The sequence below is a fragment of the Madurella fahalii genome, assembly GCF_045866475.1.
Source record: "Madurella fahalii IFM 68171 DNA, scaffold_5, whole genome shotgun sequence".
Taxonomy (NCBI): domain Eukaryota; kingdom Fungi; phylum Ascomycota; class Sordariomycetes; order Sordariales; genus Madurella; species Madurella fahalii.
The window spans coordinates 1,881,377-1,907,744 of record NW_027263975.1 but is presented as its reverse complement, the minus strand read 5'-3'; the positions used below and the strand labels follow the sequence as shown (position 1 = coordinate 1,907,744).

At 57.1% G+C, this 26,368-nt stretch overlaps 8 protein-coding genes across 8 annotated transcripts; 2 read left to right on the top strand and 6 right to left on the bottom strand.

Annotated features, from left to right (window-relative positions):
• Positions 1–160: 160 nt before the first annotated feature.
• MFIFM68171_09148 (uncharacterized protein) lies at positions 161–2,129 on the bottom strand (the record flags this gene model as incomplete). Its single annotated transcript, XM_071064567.1, has 2 exons — positions 161–1,700; positions 1,774–2,129. The coding sequence occupies 2 exons, from the start codon at positions 2,127–2,129 to the stop codon at positions 161–163; spliced, it is 1,896 nt and encodes a 631-aa protein (XP_070920668.1).
• Positions 2,130–2,688: 559 nt separating this feature from the next.
• MFIFM68171_09147 (uncharacterized protein) lies at positions 2,689–3,673 on the bottom strand (the record flags this gene model as incomplete). The annotated part of the gene is made up of 2 exons (XM_071064566.1): positions 2,689–3,239; positions 3,298–3,673. 2 exons carry the CDS (start codon positions 3,671–3,673, stop codon positions 2,689–2,691), a joined length of 927 nt encoding a protein of 308 aa, XP_070920667.1.
• A 948-nt stretch (positions 3,674–4,621) lies between these two features.
• On the bottom strand, positions 4,622–5,379 carry MFIFM68171_09146 (uncharacterized protein; the record flags this gene model as incomplete). Its single annotated transcript, XM_071064565.1, has 2 exons — positions 4,622–4,942; positions 5,047–5,379. The coding sequence occupies 2 exons, from the start codon at positions 5,377–5,379 to the stop codon at positions 4,622–4,624; spliced, it is 654 nt and encodes a 217-aa protein (XP_070920666.1).
• A 771-nt stretch (positions 5,380–6,150) lies between these two features.
• Positions 6,151–8,246, bottom strand: MFIFM68171_09145 (uncharacterized protein; the record flags this gene model as incomplete). The annotated part of the gene is made up of 6 exons (XM_071064564.1): positions 6,151–6,216; positions 6,273–6,414; positions 6,471–6,674; positions 6,727–7,482; positions 7,945–8,101; positions 8,153–8,246. The coding sequence occupies 6 exons, from the start codon at positions 8,244–8,246 to the stop codon at positions 6,151–6,153; spliced, it is 1,419 nt and encodes a 472-aa protein (XP_070920665.1).
• Positions 8,247–9,310: 1,064 nt separating this feature from the next.
• MFIFM68171_09144 (uncharacterized protein) lies at positions 9,311–10,752 on the bottom strand (the record flags this gene model as incomplete). The annotated part of the gene is made up of 6 exons (XM_071064563.1): positions 9,311–9,661; positions 9,719–10,217; positions 10,275–10,371; positions 10,421–10,432; positions 10,504–10,587; positions 10,650–10,752. 6 exons carry the CDS (start codon positions 10,750–10,752, stop codon positions 9,311–9,313), a joined length of 1,146 nt encoding a protein of 381 aa, XP_070920664.1.
• A 584-nt stretch (positions 10,753–11,336) lies between these two features.
• On the top strand, positions 11,337–13,150 carry MFIFM68171_09143 (uncharacterized protein; the record flags this gene model as incomplete). Its single annotated transcript, XM_071064562.1, has 2 exons — positions 11,337–11,552; positions 11,639–13,150. 2 exons carry the CDS (start codon positions 11,337–11,339, stop codon positions 13,148–13,150), a joined length of 1,728 nt encoding a protein of 575 aa, XP_070920663.1.
• A 1,811-nt stretch (positions 13,151–14,961) lies between these two features.
• On the bottom strand, positions 14,962–17,436 carry MFIFM68171_09142 (uncharacterized protein; the record flags this gene model as incomplete). The annotated part of the gene is made up of 5 exons (XM_071064561.1): positions 14,962–15,244; positions 15,378–16,177; positions 16,250–16,998; positions 17,056–17,083; positions 17,134–17,436. 5 exons carry the CDS (start codon positions 17,434–17,436, stop codon positions 14,962–14,964), a joined length of 2,163 nt encoding a protein of 720 aa, XP_070920662.1.
• A 7,187-nt stretch (positions 17,437–24,623) lies between these two features.
• On the top strand, positions 24,624–26,349 carry MFIFM68171_09141 (uncharacterized protein; the record flags this gene model as incomplete). Its single annotated transcript, XM_071064560.1, has 4 exons — positions 24,624–25,535; positions 25,664–25,775; positions 25,900–26,014; positions 26,112–26,349. The coding sequence occupies 4 exons, from the start codon at positions 24,624–24,626 to the stop codon at positions 26,347–26,349; spliced, it is 1,377 nt and encodes a 458-aa protein (XP_070920661.1).
• Between the last annotated feature and the right edge of the window lie 19 nt (positions 26,350–26,368).

The window sequence follows — 26,368 nt, the reverse complement described above, 5'->3', positions numbered from 1 at the left end:
ATCATGAGGAAATGGCGGCGCCGGAAAGAAAAACAAAAAAAAAGACAAGGCCAAGAATATGCTATCATACAGTGTCCCAGCGCCCAAGTAAGCCCGTTGGCAGACGTTCATAAAGAGGACCCACACGCACGTTGACGCCTGATTCATGAGGTCCGGGGGTTTAGAAACTAGGGGTCGCACGCTGCCTCCTCCCGCGAGATTGGTCGTATTCCCGGGAACTCCGCTCGAGCATAGCAAAGCCGTCCTGGGAATCGCGGCCACCGCCGCGGCCTCTGAAGCCCGAGCCGTCCCGGAAGCCCATACCGCCACGGTGCTGGCGGACAGGATGGCTCTCTTGGACTCGGAGGCCCTGGACATATCCCAGTAGGTTAGCCATCTTCTGTGGGACAGCTGGCGGCTCCTCCAACCCCCAAGAAATCTTCGCCATGTTGTTGAGGTCCGCCACTAGGTCGTTTTTATCCATGCCTCTGGCGGCGCCTCCCAGATACGACGTATACATGGAGCTGAGAAGTTCGTACGGCAACTTCTTGGCGGCGCCCAGAACATCCTCAAACGTTTGCGGGAGATCAGACACGCTGGTAGCCTCGACAGCGGCGCTCTCGAAACCCGTGGCTCGCTGGATTGGCAAGCCGGGGAGCCGCTCCCTCGCAACCGGGACCTCATTGTCGGACACTATCAGCCACGCTTGGCCTTCCTTCCCGGCTCGCCCGGTCCGCCCAATGCGGTGGATATAGTGCTCCCGGTCAACTGGCAGATGAACCTGGATGACGTGGGTCACGTTGGGGAAGTCCATGCCTCTAGCCGTGACGTCAGACGAGAAGAGAATACCAGATGCCGAGCCTCTAAACTCGGTCGCGTTGCGGGTCCGCTGCTGCTGGGTGAGCTTGGAATGGATGTCCCAGACTCTCGGGATCAACCGGTCGTTGTATTTGATGCGGCGGAAGATGGACGAGTAGGTCACAACGGCTGATGTGGTGGGCAGGAATACGATGGCCTTGAACGGATGCTGCTCAGGGTTCTCAAGCGATTTCTTGACGTCGCGACGGATCAGCTCCAGCAGTGTCGGGGCCATGTTCTCATAGCCCTTGCAAGGCAAAATAAACTGCGGCACCCTCTCGTGCGTTGGGGCCTCGTCGGCCTTGATCGTCTGGACGAACTCGAAGTTGGACGCGTCAATGAACTTCCGCGCCAGGCCGACCACGTTCTTGGGCATGGTTGCCGAGTAGAGAAGGGTTTGGCGGGGAACGTCAGACCGCTGTGGGAGGAACGAGAGGATGGCTTCAAGCTCGGTCGAGAAGCCAACGTCTAGCATCCGATCCGCCTCGTCCAGCACCAAGGCCTGAAGATTGGGGGCATCGATCCCGGTTGACGCATCCGAGAGAAGGTCGTGCAGGCGGCCGGGAGTGGCCACCATCAAATGGCAGCCCATCATGCGCGTCCTGCGCAGCATCTCCCTCTTCTGAGTACCGCCAACGGCGGTCTGGACAATGACCCCAGTGCCGGCGCAGAGTTTCCTTGCTTCCACGCCGATCTGCTCGGCAAGCTCGCGAGTTGGCGAAAGGATAATGGCCCGGATGTCATCCGACCGCGCGCCCTCCCTGGCTCGATATGCGAGTTTTGGCTGATCGGCGATGATCCTCTGGATAATAGGAACCAGGAATGCCAGCGTCTTACCGGTACCCGTTTTCGCCTGCGCAACGCTGAAGCGGCTGTTAGTGTTTTTCCTATTCTCTTTATACACGACGTTCGAGCACGAAAAATGAGCCGACTTACACATCCTTCCCGGCAAGAGCAGGGTTGATGGTTGCAGACTGGACATCCGTCATCGTATCATATCCCATACCTCGGGTGATGGCATTGACAATCTGGCTATGCACTCCAAGGGATTCGAGGTCCTTGAATCGAGTGATTGGCTTCTGACCCTGCTGGTCCGGCAACTCGGAGGCCGCAGACTCGCTCGAGTAGAATCGGAGCAGGGAGCGCACAGGGAGGCGTGGCGCCCCAATGCTTCGCGAGGGAATAGAGCGACCGAGGGCGGCCGAGGAAGATCTGAATGCAATCTGAACAGGGCGTGCTGCGAAGGCGACGCGGCAGGCGGCCGCGTGCCGCAGGAGGCTCGTCTTCATCATAGCGGCCAAGGCTATCCGACACGCCGCGTTGAGAGATCGTCAGTCAATTGATCTGGCCCAGTAGTACTTGGAAGCGAGGGTCGAGATGGATGAGAGAACGGGCGTTGTGGTGGATGGCGGCGAGGTGATATTCTCGAAGACCGACCCTCTGGAGATGGGAAGGGGAACGGCGAGAAAATTTCCAGCAACAGGATCAATCGACAGCGAGCTGCTTATCTTATCGTCGCTAGCGCGGTTTAGCGCGCAGCCAATTTTTCTGGGGCGGGCCCCACTGGGGGATCCCGCGTTCGTGTCAAGAGGCGGCGGCATTTGGCGTCTTAGCGGGACACGGAACCGTGGGAAAACTCAGGGTATGTCCCTTCCACCTCCGATTTCTAAACTCTGCCGATTCCTCGGGCATATGTACAGTTTCCGGGATTGTCTCCGTCTACCAGATAGCCACAGCCTCTTCCGAGTTGCTAGTTCAGCCAGGCAAGCCGATCGTCCCTCGCTGCTCGCCAAGGCCACTCTTAACGAGCCCGAAGGTTGGGACAACGCCTGCTCTCAACCCCTCATATCCCTATTCTTGGCCCCAGGCCCGTCCTTGGTCGATGTTTCCTTCGGCAAACTCCTGTATGGCGCTGTAGACGCCCTGCGAGGTATACTCAATAGCAAAGGACAAGACCCGACCAGGCTTGCTGTCGCCCGCCCATCGGACTATTTCGTAAATAAGCCGGATGGCAGCCGCCAGTGTTCGGGTCAGGTATTTATGTTCTTGCTCCAACTGTATCGCCTTGTGGCCGTAGCGCACGAGCTGAGGCCCTAACCAAGCAATCAGTGTCGAGACGCACCAGAGCCAGCAGAGGGCGATGGCATGCACCCAGTTGCGGTTCCCCGGCGTGCTTGCGGCCTGTTGTCCGCCCCCTGCGGCAGGAAGATACGCCGACGCCGCCATGGCCGGGGGCAATGCGCGGTGGAGCATGGCAACCTCGGTAGGCTCGAGGTCCCGCGGAAGGCCCTGGAGCACGTATTGAGCGCCATTGATGTAGGCCGCCCGCTCGAACCCAGCGTTGTAGTCTGCGCTCCGACTGTCGACATATTCGCGACCAGAGTTCAAAATGAGTTCGAGACCTGTCGGATGAGCATTAATTTAGCGCCCTCTTGATGCCCAGTGTCGAGGGGCCCAGACCTTGGCTGCCGGATTTCCAGTCGACCCCCGACGATCCGCCAGGTGACGGTACCCAAATTGCCGCGGCCGAGGCGACCGTAGAAGCAAACCACTTGCCGCCGTTGAAGGCGGTAACGGCAGCGTGGCTATCGGGAATGGCCGGCTGGTCCGGCCGCCGGGCGGCTACCATATCTGCCTCGTCGGCAGATAGCGAGCGCGTCGCCAGCGGACGCATTGGCCGTGCCGCGCAGCGTGTCGGCTTAGAAGCACCGCTCGAGGACATCAGGCGGATGCGGCTCTGGAGGGGGGCGGGCAGCACCGAGTCCACTATATTGCGGACAGTCCGCCATTGCTTGAATTCGACTCCCTCGTCGGCAACACAGTATGTGGCGTTCATGGCTGGGTCGTCCTCGCGCGAGATTGAGTCGGCGCCTATAGAATGGCAATATCTGTCCGGCCAGAACTCGAGTTCACCGTAAACACACGGCGTCGATGGTGAAGGAAGGGACAAATGCACGCTGCGCTCGGATGGAACCCGCATCACGGGGCTTCAGCTTTTAGCCGCATCTATGGCCCGGTACGAGGATAGATCGGGTAGGCCCGCGGAATCCAACGGCAGCGTCTGGTTAGGAGTCTAGAAGACCTGGGGTCAGAACGAGAGGGGGAGAGAGCCGTCACCGGATTCCAACAATGGTGGAGGCAACCATGTGTTTCTCCAATATATTCGACAGCTTGTCACGCAAGGAAGGAATGCAAAGACGGCGCTTTACCTTCCAACCGCCCAGTGCCAGTTAGACTGACAGTGGATAGGCATGTTTTTTTTTTTTTTTTTTTTTTTTATTTTTGGCCGTGAATGTGTCGCCACAGTGCACATCGCGAAGCGACGGTATCCGAGATCGTTCAAAGCATGTGAAAGTTGTTATCTTATCAATGCCAAAATGTGGGGCGTTCCGTTCGAGCACTCGGAAGCCAGAACCATGTCCTAAGGATCCTTTGTACTTCTATTAGTACATTGCTGATAGAGGCGAAGATACAGCTGAATGCGTCCCTGGAGGGTGCGAGGTATTTCCATACCAGGTGTCGGAGCATAATGGTCAAAGTACGCGACTTGTTTCCGCATTCCAGCATCATAAATCCCAAGATTAGTTTATCATTCTATACGCGCTTACACTGACCTTACAGACCCGCTGCCTTCTCCATGCACTGAAAGCCCGGGCGACTAGCCAAGTTTCACCGTCATCCCCCACATAATAAAACAATCGTATGTGTATGCCCCCGTATACGTCCCACCAACGGACTTCCTCAGCCCTAGGCTCAGGTGAAGGTCGACCGCCAGATTAGCCACTCAACTCCCGCCTGCAGCCCTTTCTGCAGCAATCTTGGCCTCCATCTTCCTCCTCGCCTCGAGAATCATCTGATCTCTCCGCTTCTGCAACAACGACTGTCTTTCGTCACGGTTTGTGCTCCACCCCTTGCCGCTGCCCTTACCATTGGGTTCCGCCCCGCCACTTCCCGACTCCGCCGCCGGCGCGTTCAGCTTATCCTTCAGGTTGTATCGCGTAATGAGATCCGGGTGGGTGGGTTGATCAGCGGGCTTAGACCCCTGCCCGGCCGCTCTGTTATTCTCACTGTCGGGAGGCGGAGGCGGCTGGAATGTTACCGGGGGCTATAACAATGTAACGCTTTAGCTAGCCGTAACAACGACAATAAACACCACAGCACGCACGTAGCAACATACAGAAACAGAAAGGAAAGCAAAGGAGAACTCACCGTCTCCAACCTCCCCCTCAAAATCCTCTCGGTTGTCGCCGTGATATTTCCCCCCGTCCGCTGCAGATCCCACAGCACCGCCCGCCTATCTACCTGGGGGAACATTTGCAGGATCCTCTCGGCCGCCACCTCCCTCGACCTCATGAGCGCCGCCTGGTCATTCCGCGTTCCTCCTCGCGATGACGACGGCGTCCCTGTCCCCGACGACGGCGTCCCTGTCCCCGACGACGCCGGCGAAAAGAAGAGGTACCGTATTATCAGGCCCGAGAGAACCAGTATCACCACCAGCGAGGGGATGTTGACCTGTTGTTGTTGCTCATGTAGGTCGGCCATGGCGGGCGGACTTTTCACCGACGGGGGCGGAGGAGCGGGTTGTAACGGTGGCACTGGCCTGTTGGACGGTCGGAAATCGTGACGCAGATGCCGCAAGACAAAGTAAGCGTAAAAAACACAGTGGCAAGTCGCACGCAGATTGGGGCGGTCCCGTCGTGCGCGACGCGGCGGCGTAGGCGGATATTGGGGATCTCGTTCTCCGGGTGGGCGAATGATCGAGAGGCGAACTGGCCGGACACCGTTGCGTTTTCTCCCTGCCCCTTTTACTGTCGCTGCTGCCGCTGCCGGGTGTGCAGGCGGATCGACGGCGCGCTGAGGTGAGCCTATGACAAACAAACCAGGAGACAATCCCCGCAGGTGCGCACGATGAGAGAATGGGAATCGGCAGAGAGTGGTTGTCCGAGTCACCAGTGGAATATCTGTTTGATGGGTTGTTCGGCGTCGGTGGAGTCTTCCAACAGACCCAACCGCGCCAAGATAATCGCCTCACAGAGGGGTGGTCGTATCAAGCCCCCGTTACACAAAGACTGACGCCACAGACTCAACGTCAATCAAGTCCTCAGAGAGTTAAGAGTTACACCCCACAGCATGTACATTTGGATAGGGTAAAGGGCTTCATTTCAAAGTTGCGCCGGTCCTTCACTCATAGCTCCCATCCCGGGGGAGACTTCACTTGCCCTTGCCCTGTACATACACACATAATAAAAATCCGTTTCCCTCCGTCAATTGCTGGATCGCGCAGCGCCCACAGGCGTATCGGTCGTCAGCCTATCAGGCTCCTATGCTGAGCTGCGTGGTAGTGGTATCCAGATCCCCGTAATGCAATGTAAGCTCCCGCTGCCGAGCTCGTTAGTGAAATGTCCGCATTGCTGTGATGGTGCCTGGAGTCATACCCTTTCCTTGCGCCAGTTGGCAGTGTCCCAGACGATGTAGTAGCCGCGCTCGACGTCCGGACCCAGCGCCTGCGGGATCATGACGTCGTCCTTGGTCAGCCACATTTGCATCTTCTTGTGCCACCGCCAGTTTCGGTTGTTTCTATAATACGTCAGCAAAGCCCCCTGATAAAAAGCCCTCCTCCGGCGGGCGCTCACAGTTCCGTCGCTGCCAGGTGTTGTTTCGTGTCCCGCGGGCAGCTGTAGAATATCCACATCAAGGTCTCTTCGTTGAAGCTCGAGATCTTGGCCTCAATCGGCTGCACGTTCTTGACCTGGTAGCAGTCCGGCAGTTGAAACTTTGGGATAGGCGACCGCGGCGGCGCATCGTCAAACAGTGAGTAAATCTGTGTTGACAGCATCCTGGCAAATCGTCAGCAGACAATCAACTTCTTCGGCGTCTTGCATGTCGTACTCTGAAGAACGCATATCTACCGCAAGCGTCGATGGGTCGATGCCGCACGTGAGCGCATGATAGTGAGGGAAGTTGTTCATCAACGTCCGGAGACCTTTTAGGCCAAATTTGTCGATGGGAGGCATTCCCTCAAGCGGATCCTGTACCCGGTTGCTGGAGCCTTTTTCTTCCTCTTTGCCCTTGCCCGTCGGAGGGTCGTTTCCTATCGCACCAAGGGGATTCCTGCTGGCAACCGCGTCCGCCACTGAGGCATGTGATGCTATGCTATCCTCGCGATAACCCGCAGGCTTCTGGCGCGTCTCGTCTTCGCCAAGTGGATTCCGGATGTCCTGCGGCCGTGCTATCGCGGCTGGTGAGCGAACGTCTGCAGCGCGCGAGGTCGCAGACAGGGCATTGAGAAGACCGTTGCCGGCCCGGTTCGTCTGCATAGCAGAGCTCGAGCTTTGGGCGCCGAACCCCATACTCGACATCAGATTCCCTCGGTCCTGGCCGCCGATATCGCCATTCGCAGTTCTGTTTAACGGTGGAAACTCGTCGGTAACCCCAGATTGCCCTTGAGATGCCTGGGAAGCATTACCTTGGTTCCCGTACCTTGACAGCCGCGATGCGAAAACGTCTTCTTGCGGGTTTTGTTGCGAGGATAGCGGGGTCCCCGACCCTCGGTGCACCCCTCCGCCTAGACTACGAGGACCTGCCCACATGGATGACTGACTCGTCGAATTCAGCTGGGACGTGTTGGATAAGGATGGGAATTCCCTAAAGAGACCAAACGATCAGCAATGCTTCCAAGGTATGAGCATGTACAAAGTACCCCCTGAGGATGGATGCGTAAGGTAGCCCTTCAGGGTGTCCCTGGCCTTCTTCGCCGGCACTCATGTCCTTTGATTTAATGGAAAGTTTGAGCTTGACTGGACGAGACCGCTCCATCTCATGCTTCACTCCTCGGTGCATAACCAGCAAGACGGAAGGCGAGCAAGGACACTTTAGAAAAGCAATACAGAAAAGCGGCCAATGTCAGGTCAAAGAATCGCAGGCACAGGGGATGGTTGAGCAGATAGCGCTGAATGTAGCCGTGTGCTCGAGAAAGAAACAGGGCCAACTGGCTAAGTGGCTAGCTGAGTGCTTGAGTGTTGCGGAAAAGTTTCCCGGCGCAAAACGTTGGGTAGGGAAAGCGCATATCGCAAAAGCAGAATAACAACAAAAAACAAGGCGACTTACGATGGGTCCAACGGTGTCGCAGGCTGTGAGCCGCTCAAGCTTTGCGCAAAGCTAATATTTCCTCCTAATTGCCTGGCCGATCCAGGGGGCACGCTCGCACTCCCTCCCATGGGCATGCCACCGCCAAACCCCCATCCGGCCCCGTTACCTATTGGCCCTGTGGCCGAGTCAGCCATCAACCGGGTCCCCAGCATCGCGTGCTCCTCACCTATCTTTCCGTTCGGTAACCTGTTCGACACCGCACGACCCGACTGTTGCTGCTGCTGCTGCTGTTGTTGTTGGCCTCCAAACCCGCCGGGCATGCCGCGTAGCGCCTGCGGGACAGCCCCTGGACATCCGGGCTCGTCAGCAAATCTTGTCCATGTATGCGACGGTTGTGATGGGAGAGGGATGCGTTGGAACGATTGCAGGCAGGGGTCGACCGCGGCCAATCTCGGCGCTCCAGCAGCACTGCGCTGGCAAGCAGCGTCGTAGGGAGGATTGCTGTTGGTCTTGGGAGTTTCAGAGCGAGCTTCATCACAGGAGTTCTTCCAACACTTCGCTGCCAGAAGGATGGGAGTAGGAGCGGCCGGCATCAGCAGGGCGACAGCCGCGCGCACAGAGCCCGAATCATTGAAGCACCCCTCATCCTCAACTCTGTATCCCTTAAGCTCCCGGATCTTAATTCCGACTATAGCTAGCTCAGCGGCGGGAGCGGCAGATGCGGCAGATGCGGCAGAGTTTATAGAATGCAGCGGGGATGTCCAGGGCAGGGCATATCGAGGTCGAGATGGGGGGAGCAGCGGGGCACACGAGAAGGCTCGAAGTTCGGAAAATGAAGGCGAGCCGCCACCATACCTGGCCGATTCATCATTTCAGGTTGCCGGGGTACGCGACTAGTCGTCGTTCGGGGTTTCAATGGCAGTGTCGTGTGCCACGCGAATGGCCTCTCTCGTCAAGCGGCCAACGGTCAAGCGTTGGCTGGTAAATCCACAATGGAGATGTCGCGGTTGCACTTGGGGACTGCGGCTGCAAACGCTTGGCCAAAGGAGACGCTTAACGAAAGCGCCAACGCCGCAATAAGGCACGTGCACCCTCATATCCTTCGCAAACGATACCGTAATTACGGCACGCAGTGATCGACTGGCTCTAAAGCCCCTGACAAGCGGCCATACAAATCTAGCTTTCTTTATCTCCTTTGATCGTCGCTTCGATATTGAGCGGTGGTTTGCCAGCTTTTTTGCCAAACAAGCCAGGGCTGGATTCTCCGGGCTCAATTCCAGGAGGGCCATTGACATCTCGCCATACAACAACACTCCTCTCTGGTCAAGCAGGCCGCCTATTCTATACCCATCTAACTCACCGCCTCGCACAGTAACGGAAGTTCCTAGGCTGAAGCGACGCTCCGTATTGCCTCCGTGAGGCTTTGTCGAAAGTCGAAGTGGTCCAGATGCCGCCCGATGAGGACCAGCTTGCCGGCTCGCGGACCGTCCGAATCTGGCTGTGGCGAGGGACTATCGAAGATGTCAAAGATTTCTCGTACTCCCTGAATAATCTTCTCGCTTCCGTTCCGGACAAAAAAGCGGCCCTTTAGCCGGTGGATGTTAAATGCTGGGCCCCCTGTTGGCTTGTGACCCGGTAGAAGGTTTTCCCACAAGACTGAGCGTAACCAGGCATCTACCGCTGAGTGCTGGTCCTCGGTCAACTCCGGCAGCGGAATAGAGAGCGTCGATATCGTCTATCGAGGTCAGCCACTTCGCGGCCGAGCACACAATTAAATTGGGAATGCTCTTACCTTGTCGAGGTGGCTGTGCCCAATGGTAGGACGATCGAGCTCTTCCACCCTGTCATAAGCGTGTAGGTCCAAGAGAAACCCTTCCAGCTCCGGCACGACGCTCTGCGAAGTGACGAAGATCTTGGCCAGGCCGTTGATGGACTCGACCCTGTCCCTCACAGCCTGTAGCTCCTGCTCGCTGACCAGGTCGGACTTGTTGATGACGACAACGTCTGCGTGTGAGATCTGCACATGGGCGGTCGTCATGGCGGGCCCGTGGCCATCGTCCCCCTCGTGGCCCTCAACCTTCCCTGCGGGGTCATCCAGGCTGCGCAGGATGTTCTTGGCATCGACAAGGGTCACGATGCCGTCGAGGTAGATGGTGCTGCCGAGTCCGTCGTCCATCCAGAACATGGGCGCCAGATTTCCTGGGTCTGCGAGGCCCGTCGTCTCGAGAAGAATGTAGTCGAATTTCCCCTTCTTCTCCATCAGTGACTCAATAGCGGCGACGCCGGTGTCTCTGCGACTTCAGTTACCATGCTCGGTCCTGTTAGATATCCGCAGGGCCATCGCTTACTTTACGGAGCAGCAGATGCACCCATTGCCGACTTCCATCCACTCCTCGACAGACTCGCCGTCCTTGTTGATCGTCAGGGATTTCTCAATGTCGAGGGCTAACCACCATGTCAGCTTACTCTAGCGAGGCTAGGCCAATGCGCTTACAGTCACCAAACTCTAGTCATGTCGCCAACGGTCAGTGAGACTGCCACATCACGTGTAAAGCGACAGCGGCAGTTATTCCTCACCATTCATAATCACAGCAATCTTCTTCCCATGCTCGGCAGTAAGGATGTAGTTAAGGAGGGTTGTCTTGCCGGCACCCAGGTATCCTGCAGGCATTCTAGGTCAGGCCCCGAGCTAGCCATGAGAATATAATCTCAGGGCAACAGACCTGTTACTATCGTGATGGGCACCTTTACCGGCTTTTCCTCAGGCGCGAGCTCGGTCCCAGTGCCAACAAGCTCTGGCGGGCCGTCTTGGTCATCCCAATCCATTTCGACTCAAGGCAAAAGGGAAACAGCGCAGGGGGGGGGAAGGGGGGGGGGGATGGTAGCTTTAGTTGCGAGACTTCGAGGAGTACCAGAACACAGGATATGTCTAAGGTATGCAAGCCTTCCGGTTTACATGCAGCTAAAGAGGCCAAGATTGCGGGGCAGCTCAACGGGAAGCCTGGAATTAGTGACGGTTGCTCGCTGGAGCAGCGGGCCCTACTACGTATAGGAGAATTACGTAACTAACAAAGGGGGCAGGGATGCCCGCGAGGCGCGTGGCGCCTAGCGCCTGAAGCTTGGGCGAGCCAGAGCTCTCCAACAAAGCGCGCTGGAAATCTCGACCAAACCGTCCGTTCCCCCTCTGCAACCAAAGGCCCCGGCAGTGAAAGATCGCTCACCACCAACGCGCTGTCAACCGATATAGTCAGCTAGGGAGGCGAGCAGGCGCAATAATCAACCAACAAAAATTGAGGCTCGCTAGGGTCGACACAGGGAAGCCGTAGCTTCGGAAATCGCAAATACAAGTGTAGCACAACGGCCTTGCACCACCATCATCGCGTCTGCCTCGCGCCGGGTCTTGAGTCACAATGGCTCTACCGCCGAGCTCGCCCCGGCTACCTAGCCCGCCTCCTCCGGCCGAGATCCAGATTGGGCCCAAATCGCCGTTGATGGGACCCAATGCCACCCGTCAGGCCGCCCAGATCGAGCAAACGGCTATCGACACCAACGCCAAGCGGCGCATCCACCGAGGCACAAAGTCTGCGGACATGGCCGCCGGTCCTCCGCTAGTGCCGTTGCATGAGGTCAGACACCTTGGACATTTCTCGCCCTCTTTCCTTGTCATTAGTACCGAGCGGACGACCAAGCTAATATGGGCCTGCGAGAACAGCTCGACTCGGCGTTCCAGCTCCAGGAACACCTCGCCGCCCTGCACTACTACCACACGTCCAGCCACACGTCGCCAATGACTAGGGAGGCAGCAGGTTTACTGGCGACGCCACCTCCGAACATCGACAAGACGCTGTGGCTGTATGAGCTCTGCCGCTTCTTGATCTCGCAGTGCAACAGCCTAATCGTCGGCTTCCTGTTTGACACCCCTCCTTGCAGCGCTCAAACCTGCCCCGAGATGCGTGCCAGCGAGTGGCAGTTTTTGTGTGCCGTGCATGACGCGCCCAAGAGCTGCTGCGCTATCGATTACTGCTGCCACACGCTTGACTGGGCCGCCAACGTCGTGACCAATCCCAAGATCTTCCCAAGCCGCTTCGTCGTTGACGCTCACGACAAGAACACGGCTCTCAAGAACCTAATCAATGTGTTCCGGCGCCTCCACCGCATATTCGCCCATGCCTGGTTTCAACACCGCGGCGTGTTTTGGAATGTCGAGGGACAGACAGGCCTCTACGTCTTCTTCAAGACGGTGTGCGATATTTACGACCTCTTGCCCGCCGAGAATTATAAGCTGCCGCCCGAAGCTGAAGGGCTCGACAGCTCGGCCGGGAACGGCGCGGGAGATGGCAGCTCCGATAGGAGACAGCAGCAGCATCAGCAACCCGTCGCCCCGATCTCCATCGTGAGACCGCCAAGTCAGCGTGCCGATCTTGATGACCCGTCCATTAGCAGGACCAACACGAGGAGACATATTAAGAGCAGTCCCTCTACAGGAAGCGCGGTCACGACGGTGCCCGAGGCGGACGAGGATGACGGTTCGGACCTGTCCAGCAGGCTCGGCCAGATGCGTATCTCGGCCCGTCCGGCACCAGCCGACGAGGAATTGGAACTAGCCAACATCCCCGTGATAGTGGAGAACAGACCACTTGCATCGGGCGAGCAGCTTACGCGGCCCTCTAGCGTAATCCCGCCCCCCGGCTCGTCAGTGAGCGGCGAGCTGGTATCTGAGTCTGATCCGGCGGCTGAGGTTTCGATGGAAGGGATTGAGGCAACAGGTCCCGAACCTCGATCTGACTTGTCGTCCGGACCAGCCTCCCACGTTGAACCTTCGCTTGAGCCGAAGGCTGAAACAGAGACAGAGCAGACGCAACCCGCTACCACAGCTGAGACACAGCAGGCCGCGGAACAAACAATCGACAATTCAGCCAAAGAAGCTGAACAGGGCGAGAAACAAGCTCGGGAGACGACGTCCGTCGCGACCGCCGAGACTGGCGAAGCTGGTAAAGACTCGCGCATGAACAAGACGGAGGGCACGGCGTCAAAGCAAGCCGCTGCCGAGAAAGAACCGGGCCCAGCGCCGTCAACCTTGGCAGAGCAGGACAAACAAGGTGGGGATATGGCGGGCACTGCCGAAGCGTCGCCGGCCGGGGAGGTCGAATCTGCAGCGACGAAGGACGATGGTGAGCAAGAGGAAGAGCAGGGCACGAAAGAAAGAGATGATAAGGCGGACTAGTATTCACTACTTCTTTTGGCCGAAAGTCTTGTTTGTGGGCTTGCTATCATTCTTCTACTTCGCCTCCTTGAGTAATCATATCAATACCCCGTTTCGTCTTCGCGCCCTCATTACCAAAGAGCACATCCCTCTACCTGTATAAACGGCTTTGTAAAGATCAGCGGCATGAGCAAGAGATTTCCTGTCATCATCCCTAGATTTCGAGGACAGACACACTTTCCCCGCTGTATAAGCAACAGCGAAACATATTCGGGCCGAGACAAGCACATGACAAGAACAGGAAACGGCGGCGGGCCGCGCGTGCTTATGAGTATGCAACATTTCATGTGCGATGAGGGACGGATGAGCCAATGGTATGGTGGAATGAATTATTATAGCACATTTACAATAGACGCCAAATGTTTGAAATGCTCAAACGCTTCTCCCTCTGATCCTGGAAGATATATGCATCCCCGCCCCTCGCTCTCGCTATGCTTCGGCAACCTCCTTTTCGTGTGTTTACTTTGCTTCGTTTTGCCCGCCCCCGTTTACGCCACGCTGCCTTCCAGCGCAAAAACCAACCGAAGCCGGCCCAGTCGGCCAACCATGCTCTGCCCTCAGTTGGCACCGATTTCCCATATATGCAACTTTTTGTGTATGCGTATGTTCGCCGCTTCTATCAGGATTTCGTTGCGTCGTGTTGCGTCGCGATTCATCATCTCAGCACCGTACAGCGCTGAGCACTCACTGTTGCCAAGGCCCAACCCCCCAATCCCCAACCTGAAATAATGGCCCCATGTACCCGCGGAAAACAACAAAGAGTGATGCAGAGATGGGAGGGGGAAAAAAAAAGTATCAGGTAGGAATAAGCATTAAGGTACATAGTAAGTAAGTGGTAAATACGTCAAGTGGCAAAATAAATGCGGACAAATACGAGGAGTGAATAATGAGGGGCTGTGAATGGAGGGGGATTAAGTAGGGTAAATAGATACATGAAGTGAAGTGAAATTGCTCCGGAACTCAACAATGATACGTGAGGTAAAGATGACGGGGTCAAAAGCAGGCATGCGGCATGCGAGGCGAAGGTCGTGTCACTCGTCGAAGACATGGAGTCGAGTATCGTCATCTGTCCGGGCCCTCGGTGTGGTAACATTCGGAGCCGAAGTTCTCCTTTTAGGCCAACAAAGCCACGCCCCCGTCGCTCTCCCTCGTCTTCCGCGGGGCAGTGCCTCGGCAGACTGATGGGATAAGCTAGGATTACGGTGAAGGGACTGCGCTTGACCTGCCCACGTCTCGGGCGAATTGGCGCCGGGCGAGCAGATGAAGCACCCCAAGTCGACGCGTTCGTCCGATGTCTGTAGCGGATCTCAGGCCCGACAATGCATGCATGGTTGGTCGGGGTGTGGGGAAGAGGAGCGGGCGTGAGGAAAGCCGGAGTGCCGAAGGCGTGTTTCAGAACATCGAAAGCGGTTCAAGCCGCGATCCAAGCGCCGGCCCCTGCATTAGCATCGAGATTTGACGTCGCAAGACCGCATGATCGGGTCCAGGGAAATTGTTCAGGGAGAGCCTCATCGTCCTCCACCAACGTCAACTCTTGCCGCGCCCTTGGGTCCCGTGAGACCACTTCCGACCACTCGACCGTCTCCATCCTCCAAACCGCCCGGAACGCGGCTCGCAGGCGCCCGGAACGTCGAAACAACGACGTCAAGACCCCCCATGAGGCTCCACCCTCTGCAAAGCTTTTGGCTGCCCGCCCGGGTGTGTTTGCAAGGGGGAATCTAATGACGGTGGAGGTGCAAGGATCCATCTCCATGCGCGCCAATGGCCTGTCTTCAGGCCATCGCGTCCTCCTCCTTCCCTTCACCGCGCGCGCCGTCGCCGCTCTCGGAGCTCCCGCCCGCTGGCCCGATCTGCATCCTGGAGAATACATGGCGAATCTGCTGCAGGCTCTCCCTCTGCGTCGATATCGCCATGGCGTTTCGCTCGTCGGCAATGGCCCGGATATTCTGCAGCAGTGGGGTAAAGCCCTCGTCGTTTGCCAACCACCACCGGACGCAGCTCTCGTCAGAGAACAGCTCTGCCATGCGCGTACGCATCGTGACGGGAGATATGTACCTATGAGCGTGGGATATGCTCCGTTAGCCTCGGCACTTCAGCAGGCGACTCAAAGAGGACCAGCGACATTGGACCACGACGAATGCGTTCTCCCGTCGCTGCCGTCTGCCTCGTGCCTGAACAGGAAACTCACCCCATCCTCTCGAGCAAGGCAAACTTCCTCCTTATCCACATGTGGTGCCTCGCATCTCGCCGGACAAAGAGCGCTGCGATTGCAAGGCATGACTGCAGTACGATCAAGCTTCCCGGAGGGCTGTTTGGCCATAACTCCACCGTCTCGCAGATCTGGCATATCGCGTATGCATGCTCCATCAGTTCCGCCCGGGCTTCCTCTGTGAGCTTCGCGGCCGTCTGGCTGCCATGCATGAGCACAATCGAGTGGTATTCGCACATCATGATCGTCGAGGCGAACAATGGCGGCCGGAACAGGACGCCAGGCGCAGGGGGTATGACAACGTCGTCGGCACGGGGTGTCTGGTTGCCTGGAAAGTCCGACACGAGAAACGCGGCGTCGGTCAGGGCAGGGTCCCGGCTGTTTTTCCAGTCGTCGAGAGCGGCCGACAACCCGCGATGCCCAGCAGTGTACTCGTCCTCGGTGACCTCTTGTTTTGCCCCCTTTGCATAAAGTAAGGACATCTCCATCGACGTCCGCCGCAGCCGCGCTTGGCATGCCTCTAATTTCCAGCCCACGTTGTGGGGTTCTGCTGCCGCCCTCAAATCGTAGTACTCCACCGGTGCCGAGTACCACTCGGGGGATAACGTCGTCTCGAAGCTGCCCATGATACCGATGAATACGTCGAACCGCGTATACCACATCAATGCCGTACGGCCTGCTGGCGTTTGCATTACGGACTGCGGCGTGAAAAGTTGTGTGAGGACCTCGAACGCTGCTCTTTGGTGGCCCATGAGGTTGACCCAATCGCCCAGATATTCCTACCCCAGCAGTTAGCGTGCGGTGGCCACCCCTTCAAAATCCTAACATCCTCTCCGAGTGCAGTCACATACCTCTATCGTTGCGAGCTGCAGTATCGTCAATAGCGTCCCCACACTATACTTCTCTTTCTTTTTCAGGCAGTCCAGCAGCAGCGAGACGCTGCGACTGTAGTATTGCAGAAACTCGTTGATCCTCCCGTTTGGGTTCTTCATTGCGTGGTGGTATGCCGAGAAGCCCACCACAGCATAGAGCAAGGCCTCGTTTCGAATCGCCAACCCCGTTATGGTCGCCCTGAAGAAGTCATCGGCGTCGTTCACCATACAATAGTGGTGGTGTGTGATGTTGTCGTAGAAGTAGCCGAGGTAGAACTGCAGCTCGTGCGGGAGGAATGTCCAGTCTGGGCGAGAAGGCGTCTGCATCGGCTCAGCAAAGGACAAGCCGGCAGATGTGAGCGCGCTGGTAGTCCCGGCTGACAATGCAGGGGACGAGCTCTTGTTTCCGTCAAAAGAAGGCGTCTCTGACCCCTGGCGCAGTCCTGTGGCGACACGTTGGAGGCTGAACGAGGATGTCGTGCTGGATCTTCGCAAGGGGAAGTTAGGGGCAGACGTCTGCGACGTGGCGCTTGCGGGTTCGTCTTCCTCCTCATCCATGATCGGGTCTAATCTGGCATCTTGTTCGGCTTCGTCGTCATCATCGTCGCGAGAAGAACTGGGGCTCGCCTGCTGACTCGGCCCCGTCGAGTCTTTCGAGCTGCTGTTTCCGGACCCCTTTGGTGGCGGCGGCTCGGGATAAATGCATTCTCTTTTTCCTTTCCTACACCCTATCTCCAGGTTAGCACTGGCATCGGTGACAGCTGGGCCATTGCTCCCCGACGCACTTTCGCAAATAGGATGGGCCTCGTCGCACTGCTCTCGGGTCAGACCAGACCTAATGCTAAGGGTTCTTCTTAGAATACCTTGACACGCCGGCTGCGGCAAGTGTAGCAACCGGATCTTGTGCGGCGATGTTTGATGTGGTCTAAGCCAGGAGCAGATTTCCGCCTACTTCTTTGCGCCTTTGGCGCATTGAACATGATCGGCTCTGGAAATCCCGTGAAATAACCCAAGCTCTGGTATGGGTTAGGTACCGCCGGGCCTCCCATGGGCACGACTGCTGGCTGAGGCATCTGCCCCTGCCCGGAGCCATCAAGCTGATTAGGGTTGGGCTGGCCCCCGGCACCAACCATCGAGGATAGGAAGTGATGATAGTAGTCACTCATGGCGACTGTTTTGGCGCTGGGCAGCGACTTTGACGTCGGGGATTCTCTGCAACGCGTGGTTCTCCGTGTTTCGTCGTGTCGGGAGGTAGCAGCTGGCCGCAACATGCAGGGCCGGTCGAGTAGCTCGGGGCTGAGGAAAGTCCGGTCGATTCGGTCTTATCCGAGGATAAGTCTTATTTTGCGGCTGACCAGGTCGAGGGCCACGGGCGAAGGAGGAGTTGAGTCTTCGCAAAGTCCTCACGGCCCTACGGTCAACAGCTCATAACCGCGCTGCATAGGAAGAACTCGGCGGAAAATGTATTGAAGCGAAGAGAGCCCGTCGAGACCCCACCTAGGTCAAGAAAGAAAGGACGAAGAAAAAAAGAAGGAAAGAAGGAAAAGAAAAAAGAAGAACACAAGGGTGCCTGTTGACTCTACTGCATCAAGAGTTTCCTGCGCAAATACCGTTACAAAGTCCCTCACAGTCAACAGTCGCCGCTTTGTCCGCTGCAAGGACGGTGCGCTTTTGAATAGAAGATGGAAAGACTCAAAGGATACCTGAGCTTAGACGAATGACGAGCTGGCAGGAAAGCGTCAAGGGGTCGAGGGAGGCTAATTATGGGATCTGAGATGTCCGGGATACCACTAGGCTAGGCTGGATCCCGGCACAGCATGGGTTAGGAGAGGCCAGGATAGTTACAAGGTGGCAACCCCTTTCGTGGTTTGGGAAAAACTGGGAGTGCGCGGATGGCTGATAATGGGACAGGTCTCTCCACTTCTGTCAAGCTTTAGTGTGCCAGAAACTCGGCGCTTCTGGGTCGATAGCGATTGCTTGCTGGAAGGGTGGCAGGATGTGATCTGCTGCTTCGGTTCTTGGTACGGGCGTGGGTGTGCAGGCGGGTTACCACCGTGATTTAGCGATCGTTGGCCAGAGGATACAGCCAAGATTGCCCAATATCCTTCCCCGGAAATCCACACCCCCCGGAGAGAGAGGTTGGGTATTAGCCCGGGGACAAGGAGTCGTCGTCAGCGGCTTGGGGGTGGTGTCTAATCGGATAATGCGAATCGCCTGGGGATGGCCGTGTCTTCCCAGAGAAACCTTCAGGTCAAGGCAAGGGAGTGGGAGTGGCGAATGGCGGTAGGATGTCCCCTTCGAGCCGCCAAGAGCTAGTCAGAAGCCCAATGCGGGATGTCACCGTCAAGAGAAGAGAAAGAGCCAGGGTTCTTGATGCGCAGGGACCAAATAAGCAGTGTGTCCGGTTAGAGGGCATCCACTACAATGATGAGTTGCCGCCAAGGGTACCGGGTATGATATGTGTGGGTTCGAGGCCGGCAATGGGACTGAGCCACACCGGATCTGACGCGGAAAAGGCCGAAATATCGCGCTGGGAGTTTGACGGGGCGGGACCAGCAGTAGGTAATGCAGCGGCGCCCCGAGTCTGCTAGCGTAGAAGAGATGGCGCCGCTCCAGGGGAAGGTCTGCACAGAAGGGGAGACGAGATGCCCAATGTATGCCGAGGGCAGATCACAGGATGTAGGGCATGAGTGGGCGTGCGCTTGCTCGATCTTATTAGTCGATCAGTCGACAGCAGGGAACGAGTCTAACGGGCAGGGAAAGCCATCCAGGATCACTTCAACCCCGGGCCAGCCCCAAAAGAGGTGTGAAAGGTGGGGGCGTGCCAGTCAGTCAAAGGTAACCCTGGTTCAGCCCGTCACTGCTGCGCTTCGTAGCTGCCACCGGCCCATCGAGCCTTAGCCCCGGGTCTTTGCCAAACCCTAAGGAGCAGCTTTCCAGTGGAGCCTAGATGTCCTGATTTCGAAGGGCTGTGAGAAGCGTTGAAAGCCGCGGCAAAGGCCAGCGGAAGGCTTGTCCCATGCACACGGTTCCCGAGACGCGTCTCTGCAGAGTTCGAGTCCCGTTTCGTCAAGCTTTGAGTCCCGTCCCTCGCAATCTGCCAGCAACGCGGTAACGGACACTGCCGATGCAGCACATGCCATACAATTTTGAGACTGTCTGGTTTGCTTTTCCGCTTCTTGCCTTGGTAGGATATCCAGACACCACCGCAGTCCGGATCTACCTTAGTCGATCTTCCGGACCTCTGGGGGAGGGGAGCAGTGTGTTCTCCTAGTCTGTCTCCTAGCCAGGGATCCGGCAGAAGGCGGCAGAAGTCTCTGCTAGTGTGTACTTCGTCCGACAGGGGGGATGTTGCCGGCGCAGCCAAGGGAGCTGTTGTCATCAGTTGCGTGCCAGAGCTACACAGTTACATACGAGCAACCCGAATCTCGTTCGAGATGCCCGCTCGTTGCAACGCAGAGAGGCTACGCAACAAACCCCACAGTCTCAATCCACGCGGGTGGGTCACGAAGAGGGAGGGTGACAAGGGGACTGCCAGGCACGGGAGCCCAGCCGTGAAGGTATCGGGCGTACACACCGGGTGGATATGTACCCACCGCGCTTGCTTGCTTAACGTTCATACATAAGACCAAGGAAGCACCCCTGCCTGCCGGGGAAGAGGCAGAACGTGAATGGCCATTTTGGTTTGATCTTCAACGCTCATCTTGGCGGTTCATCTGATGTTGTCTGATGTTGCCGTTGTCGTGCGCAAGGAGTGCATCGGCCGCGTCTCTGTCAGACAACCGCCGTTGGCGTTAGCGTGGGTATTGGCGCCGGGGGTCCAGAATCCCCTGCAAAACGATTAGCTCCCCGACGGCGCCATCGCTGTGGACCCCTGTGCCCTGACTGAGACATGGCTCCGATCGTGCGAGGGGCCACATGCGCGGCGGCGACACATGGCGTCCCGGCCGGGACGGCGACGAAGGCTCGTCCGCTAGGGAAAAAGTAACAAGACAAAAGAAACGAGATGAAATGGAAATAATAATAATAACAATATTAATAATAACCAAAGTTACTGTTTTTTTTTTTTTTTTTTTTTTCTTTCTTGCCCGTGCACGGCCTTGCGGAACAGCGCTCCCCCAGCTTCCAGCACGATTTCGGACGGGAACCTGCGCGCATCCAAGTCTTGACACCATGCGGCCGGAAGAAGCGCCAGCCCAATGAAGTGGCCAGGTGACAAGGGAAGCCCCATGCAGGTCCGCGAACATCGGCCCTGTACTCCCAGAGGCTTGCCGGGGTGTGCTTCGTCCGTTGTCTAGAAAGTGAAGCTGGGCCCCGGCACCGGTGGAGACGATGTGAAGGTTGCGCAAGATATCAGGATGCAGCACCTGCGCCGTCTACCCTGTCGATCCGGTACTGGATGGAGCATGCAACCGCCCGCCGTGGAGCCGTGTAAGCTTTTGGAGAATTGAAGGATGCCAGAAAATTAGCGGCAAGATTTCTGGTGGGTTGCACAGACCAGCGGCTGCTAAAGCAGCATCTAAGCAGTGGTGTTTGCCTGCCATTTTTGGCATCGAGATCTGACCTGGGGCCGCGTCCCTGGCCTTGTGGGGGACCGTTAACTTTGTGACCTGCAGTGGATGTTTGATAATACCACACCCAAATCCCACCTGAACCCCAAATCCACTCCGGCGCGCTGGGTAGATGACCGGTTCTTCTCGTAACCCCCGCGGCGGCTTTCCAGCGAGGTGCGCGGCAATGACTACTCAACCTAGGTAAGTTCCCCGGTGGTCGCCGCGCCCATCGCCTCGGCCCCAAGGGCCTGGAAATAATTTTTTATATGACTGGTATCGCCAGCGGGGCCTTCTATCGTATTGGCGCATGAGCGAGCCTGGGGCCAGGCTGATGAGTTTGGAGCGCACCAGCCGCCCTTCCGAGGCTTGTCACTTCGCCATCACTTGCACGCTGAGGTAACCCAAGGCAAGGTACCTTAGGTAAACCAGACGCCGCTCTTGCCGCGCAATCGGCGGCCAAAATGATCCTCATGCTACGGAAGGAAAGAACAAAAGTGATCTGTGCCTAGGCTGTTGCAGGACTTGTCGCTTGTCACCTGTCATATGGAGAAAACTCCCCTGCCTATAACTCGAACAAGTATTGATTCTGAACGACATCAGACGAATTTCACGTGAAGCGCCAGGCATCGAGTTTATCCTGTTTACCCTTGCCAATCACAACATAGAAAAGAGCAAAATTTTTGCCCTTTTATTCTTGTCTGCGCGATTCCTCTATTTCTCTCTGCTCTTTTTCCTCCTTGCTAGCCTCCTAAGACAGCAAGAGGAAGACCAGGTGCATTTCCGTGACGTCTGGGCACCGAGACCGCAAGTGAAGGCAATTTCCTCGCACCGGGCTTGCGCCGGGCTCAGCCATCCGGCATAGCTCTTTTTCATCTGTTCATTCTATTCGCATAGATGAGGTAGAGCTATCGTATTACTGGGCCCCCGGCCCGCCGTCTTGGTGCCCTCCAGACTCTCTTGAAAACGGCCCACAATCGGTCGAAATGAATATTGGCTCTAGGGACAAGCCAAATTCATGCAACAGCAGCTTGAACCCCGGCTTGACCTCGTCATCTCGCACATGCTCGCTGCGAAACAGGGGCCGCGGACTTGGTTTGACAGCCACCTATACCGTATGAAGTTGTGATTTTCGTCGTCGATGAGAAAGCTGCCAAAGTCCCAGCTGGGCAACCGGTGGCGGAACTTCCATTCCACTAGACGGAGCGTCTGTGCCGCCGGGCCGGCTGCAGGGGCCGCCGCACTGGCGTCATCTGTCAATCTCGGACTCACTGGGAGGTCTGCATGAACCCTAGTAAAAGCCACATGCGACATCTGGACACATGATGTCTTTACCACAGAAGCCTACTGATCTTCATGTCAAGAGGTGCCGAAGTGGCGCGTTGCGTTATTCTCCTTCAGCTTGGCGCTGCATTATCATGCAATTTTCACCTCGCTCGATCGGCTTCTCTTAATTTTCTTTCCCATCAGTCCTCCAAGCCTCACCAGCAGCGAGCCTCAGTACGGTGTGGAGCCTGGATGGTTGGTTCTAATGTACACGAGGTGTTCACATTCATTGACACTGGTGACGCCGCGGTTGCTCATGGAGACATTGCGGCTTTCATGCTGTTCAATTATTTAGCGCCGCGCCGCACATTATCAGAACTCATCCATACTCTTAGACACCAGGGATAGGATTACCATTTACCGGATCCACATCTGTAGGAACTATCTCCCCTCGGTCAGTGCGGATCCGAGGCATTTCTCGGTCTCTGGTTGTGGCCATAACGAGCAATGAGACTTGCTTAGCTGTAATTTCGCGGCATTGATTGGCCTTCATCATCCAATATTACCGTCCCCGCCCTTCTGGATAGTCTTCTACTGTCCTGTACATCGCGGCTGTTGCCGCACTCCAGAGATGTCGACACATTGGGTATCCAAGTCGCACGCAGGGATCGGAAGGGTAACTAACTAACTGCTGTTTGCTATGATCGAGTCTGTTTATTATAGCCTCATTTCGCCTGCAGCACGCGTTGGCCCGGCCTGGCTCAAGCACCTCCGCAGCCTGCCATCGGCATTGCTGGTTGTCCAATGGCACGGGGGCATGTATTTTGACGTTCCAGGTGAAGTCGTTAGAGACGGTGCAATTCCCGACGTCACTGCTGCTCAGCCGCCTCACAGCATGACCTCGTCGGCTACCGAGCTGACAGTGAGGCGAGCGGCGGTACAACACTCATCCCTGTCGCCCCTTCGAGGCCAACGCCACACTTGTATTGTGTCTTTCCCCCAAACCGGGTCTCTGCAGCTAGCCAGGCGGCCAATGGGGGTTAGCCAAAGTAGTGGCCGGTATTGACAGACCGACTTCTTCGCGGGCCATGGCCTCGCCCCGAGATATCAAGACCAATTTGAGAAAAGGGCATAATATCAGGCCTCCCGACGGCGGCAATACTCCTGGCCCTGTCTCGCCCAGCATCTCCTGAGCGTCGTCTCCTAAACGAGGCCTTCATGACCGATGTTGCAGTTACCTCGGACCAATGATGATGGGGGTTTTTGTGCAAAGCGCGTTACCTCTCGGGCGGGTTTTATCTGGCGACCGCCCAACACCCGGCTTCCGCCTACCGATCTGTTATTGTTGTTATATCACGCACTGACTAAAAGCTCTTGAGCACAACTCCCAACGCCGCGGAGCGGGATGGAGCTTGCGCCGCCCAGACCACCCGGGGGTTTCATGGATGCGACGCTGGTGGCGCGACAAGCACACTTACACCACGCCGCGCAAAAAAGGACTGCCAGAACCGGTCGTGGAAGTAGCCGGGTGTTAATTAGCGGATGTGGGAATACATAGCCATCACATATGGCCGTGCATTGGCCTCAGCATTCTTCCTCCCCGGCACCATGGGGATGCCGGCTCCGGCCCCGCTGATTTCGGGGCGCAATCCCGGCGTACCGGTTCTCAGGGCAACAGGAGCCAGCGGCGCAATGGCACAGACTGAAGCCCGGACACAGACCCGGTTGGAAACCCATGGGATCGCAGATCCAACCACTGCGCCTTCTGAGGGGGTAGAATGACGGCAGCAAATCGGGTCGGCGGGGTTAAAGCCAGTTGGCTGCAGCCCTACGTCAAAGTGCCGGGACGATGGGGGCTTCTTCCGCCGGGAATTCTGGAGAGGCGCTGGTCACCGCTCTCAGTTGGGGTCTCGACACCTTTTTAACCTTTGACCTACCACTGCCTACGTTCGAGTTTCAAGTTGACGAAGCAGCCTGTATGCTTGTGGGCGCGGGCCAATTCGGGTCTGCTGCCGGACAGGTTCTATTTTGGTATTTCCCCGTCGGAGGTGATCTAATATCGATGCCGCAGCACGGGTCGCATGATGAATGGCGCATTGTACATACATACCGCCTAGAGTTGGAGTTGCAGTCTGTCGACTGCTGGTAGGCGAGGTGGTGGTGGTCGTGGTGGTTACCTGGAAAAATCTGTGCATAAATAAGGGGTTTCCAGTTTGGTTTGGTCCGTGCCCCGTAAGCCGGGACTCGGGCAGTGCAAAGCCCCGTAATTGCGGGCCCTGTGCAGTACCGTTAGCTCACGTATGTATGTAATGTACAGTACAGTACCGTATGCAGTTATCCAGCGGGGGAGGACACGGGATGCCAATGGCACCCACCTAACCCCAACCCCAAAACCCACAAAGAATTGGACGCTGCAGCACCCAAGTGCTAACTGCGGTCCGTACACATACAGAATAGGTACCGTACACGGCTGGCGACTGTCAAATCCCGAACCAAATTGCGGCAGAAGCAAGCAGCAGCTCGCCGACACATCGGCAATGGAGGGGGAGAGTGCCGTGCTGCGGAGCGGCCCGATTCTTGACGCTTCAGGCGCATTCTTGCTTCTCATCACCCTTTTCGTCTTTCTCCTGCCTCTGTTCATCTACTTCCCGCCGGTTCCGCCTTCGCAGCGTGATGCCCTCCTTGAAACACATGCTCGAGTCGGCCTGGCGCCGGCGGAATCCGGCCTGCAAAGACAGCAGCGCCGGGATGCTGCAGGCCCTAATCTCCCGGTGAAGAGCGGCGCCGAACAGCCGTGCAAGATCCGCAGTCTCTGGATATACCCGGTCAAGTCGTGCAGCGGCATCGAGGTCCGCCAGAGCAAGGTGCTGCCAACGGGCCTGGAGTTTGACCGCCTCTACACCTTTGCCCAGCTCAAGAGCCCTTTCCCCGTCGGCGTGCAGGCCACGCCCGAGGAAACGCAGGCGCACAAATGGGAGTTCATCACGCAGCGCCAGTTCCCCCTCCTGGCCACTGTCAAGGTGGACCTCTACGTCCCCGACGTCGCCAAAGCCCAGGGCCGGTCCTCTAAGGTCTCCGACCCCTTCCTGCTCGTCCGGTTCCCATGGCGGGAACCGGGTCTGCGCGGCGCTCTGAGCTGGGTGGCCGCGAAGATTGCCCGAGGCCGGCATGCGCTTCCGGAAAAGGAGCTGCTCCTGCCCGTCGCCTTCCCTCCGCAAGAGGAAATCGAAGCCCGGGGATATACCTACGAGCAGGTAACCATCTGGAAAGACACGGTCACGGCGCTCAACATGGAGTCGGATCTACCTCGGGAGCTCCGGCTCTATTTGGGCGTGAGCAACAGGCTCGGCATTTTTCGTATCGACCCGGGCCGATTACGACATGTCTACCGCTGTGCACCCACCGTGGACGAGGCGGGCTACCAGCCTGTTACTGGCTTTCAAGATGCTGTGAGGATCATCACCACCCACCACACCCCCTCTTCCCCCCCACACTCTGTTTCGACAAATGGCCCGATTTCTTGTTTAGCTCCAGCGGAGGCTGACCGACCTGTGACCGCGTTGGAAACGACGTGCAGTATCCCCTGCACCTCCTGAACACCTCGAGTGTTCGAGATTTGGATGCCAAGATCGACAAGGACGAGGCTATCAAGGACCTCGATCCCAGGAGGTTCCGAGCCAACATTGTCGGTGAGTTCAGTCGGCTCTGAGTGGGGTGGGGGGCCTGTGTCCCGCTTCAATACTACCTGCACCTCCAACCCCCTTGTTTACTGCAGCGGCCAATGGCTCCACAACGGTTGACACCCTTTCCTAGTGGACGGCGGCGACGCTCCCTATGACGAAGAAACCTGGAAGAAGATACGGTTCGTGCCGGGGCCCGGCAGCAAGCGGGATGCGTCGACATTCCATGTGTCTTGTCGGACAGTTCGGTGCGTGTTACCCACCGTCTGGTCGAATTGACCGCCCATTAGGGATCACCCTCTCTCTCGGCTCTTACAGGACTGATGTTTTGATTCCCCTTTCTAGCTGCAAAATGCCCAATGTAGACCAAGATAACGGTCATCGCCACCCGGTGGAGCCCGATAAGTCGCTGAGGAAATTTAGAGAGGTAGACGAAGGCGCCAAACGTAAGGGCTGTCTCGGCATGCAAATGACTCCCCTTTTTGACAAGACGGACGTGCCCGAGGACATGGAGAGCTGGGTCGAGGTGGGAATGTCGGTCGATGTGCTGGAGCGAGGCAGCCATTCATATATCAAGCAATAAGCCGGGCACCAGGAAGCTT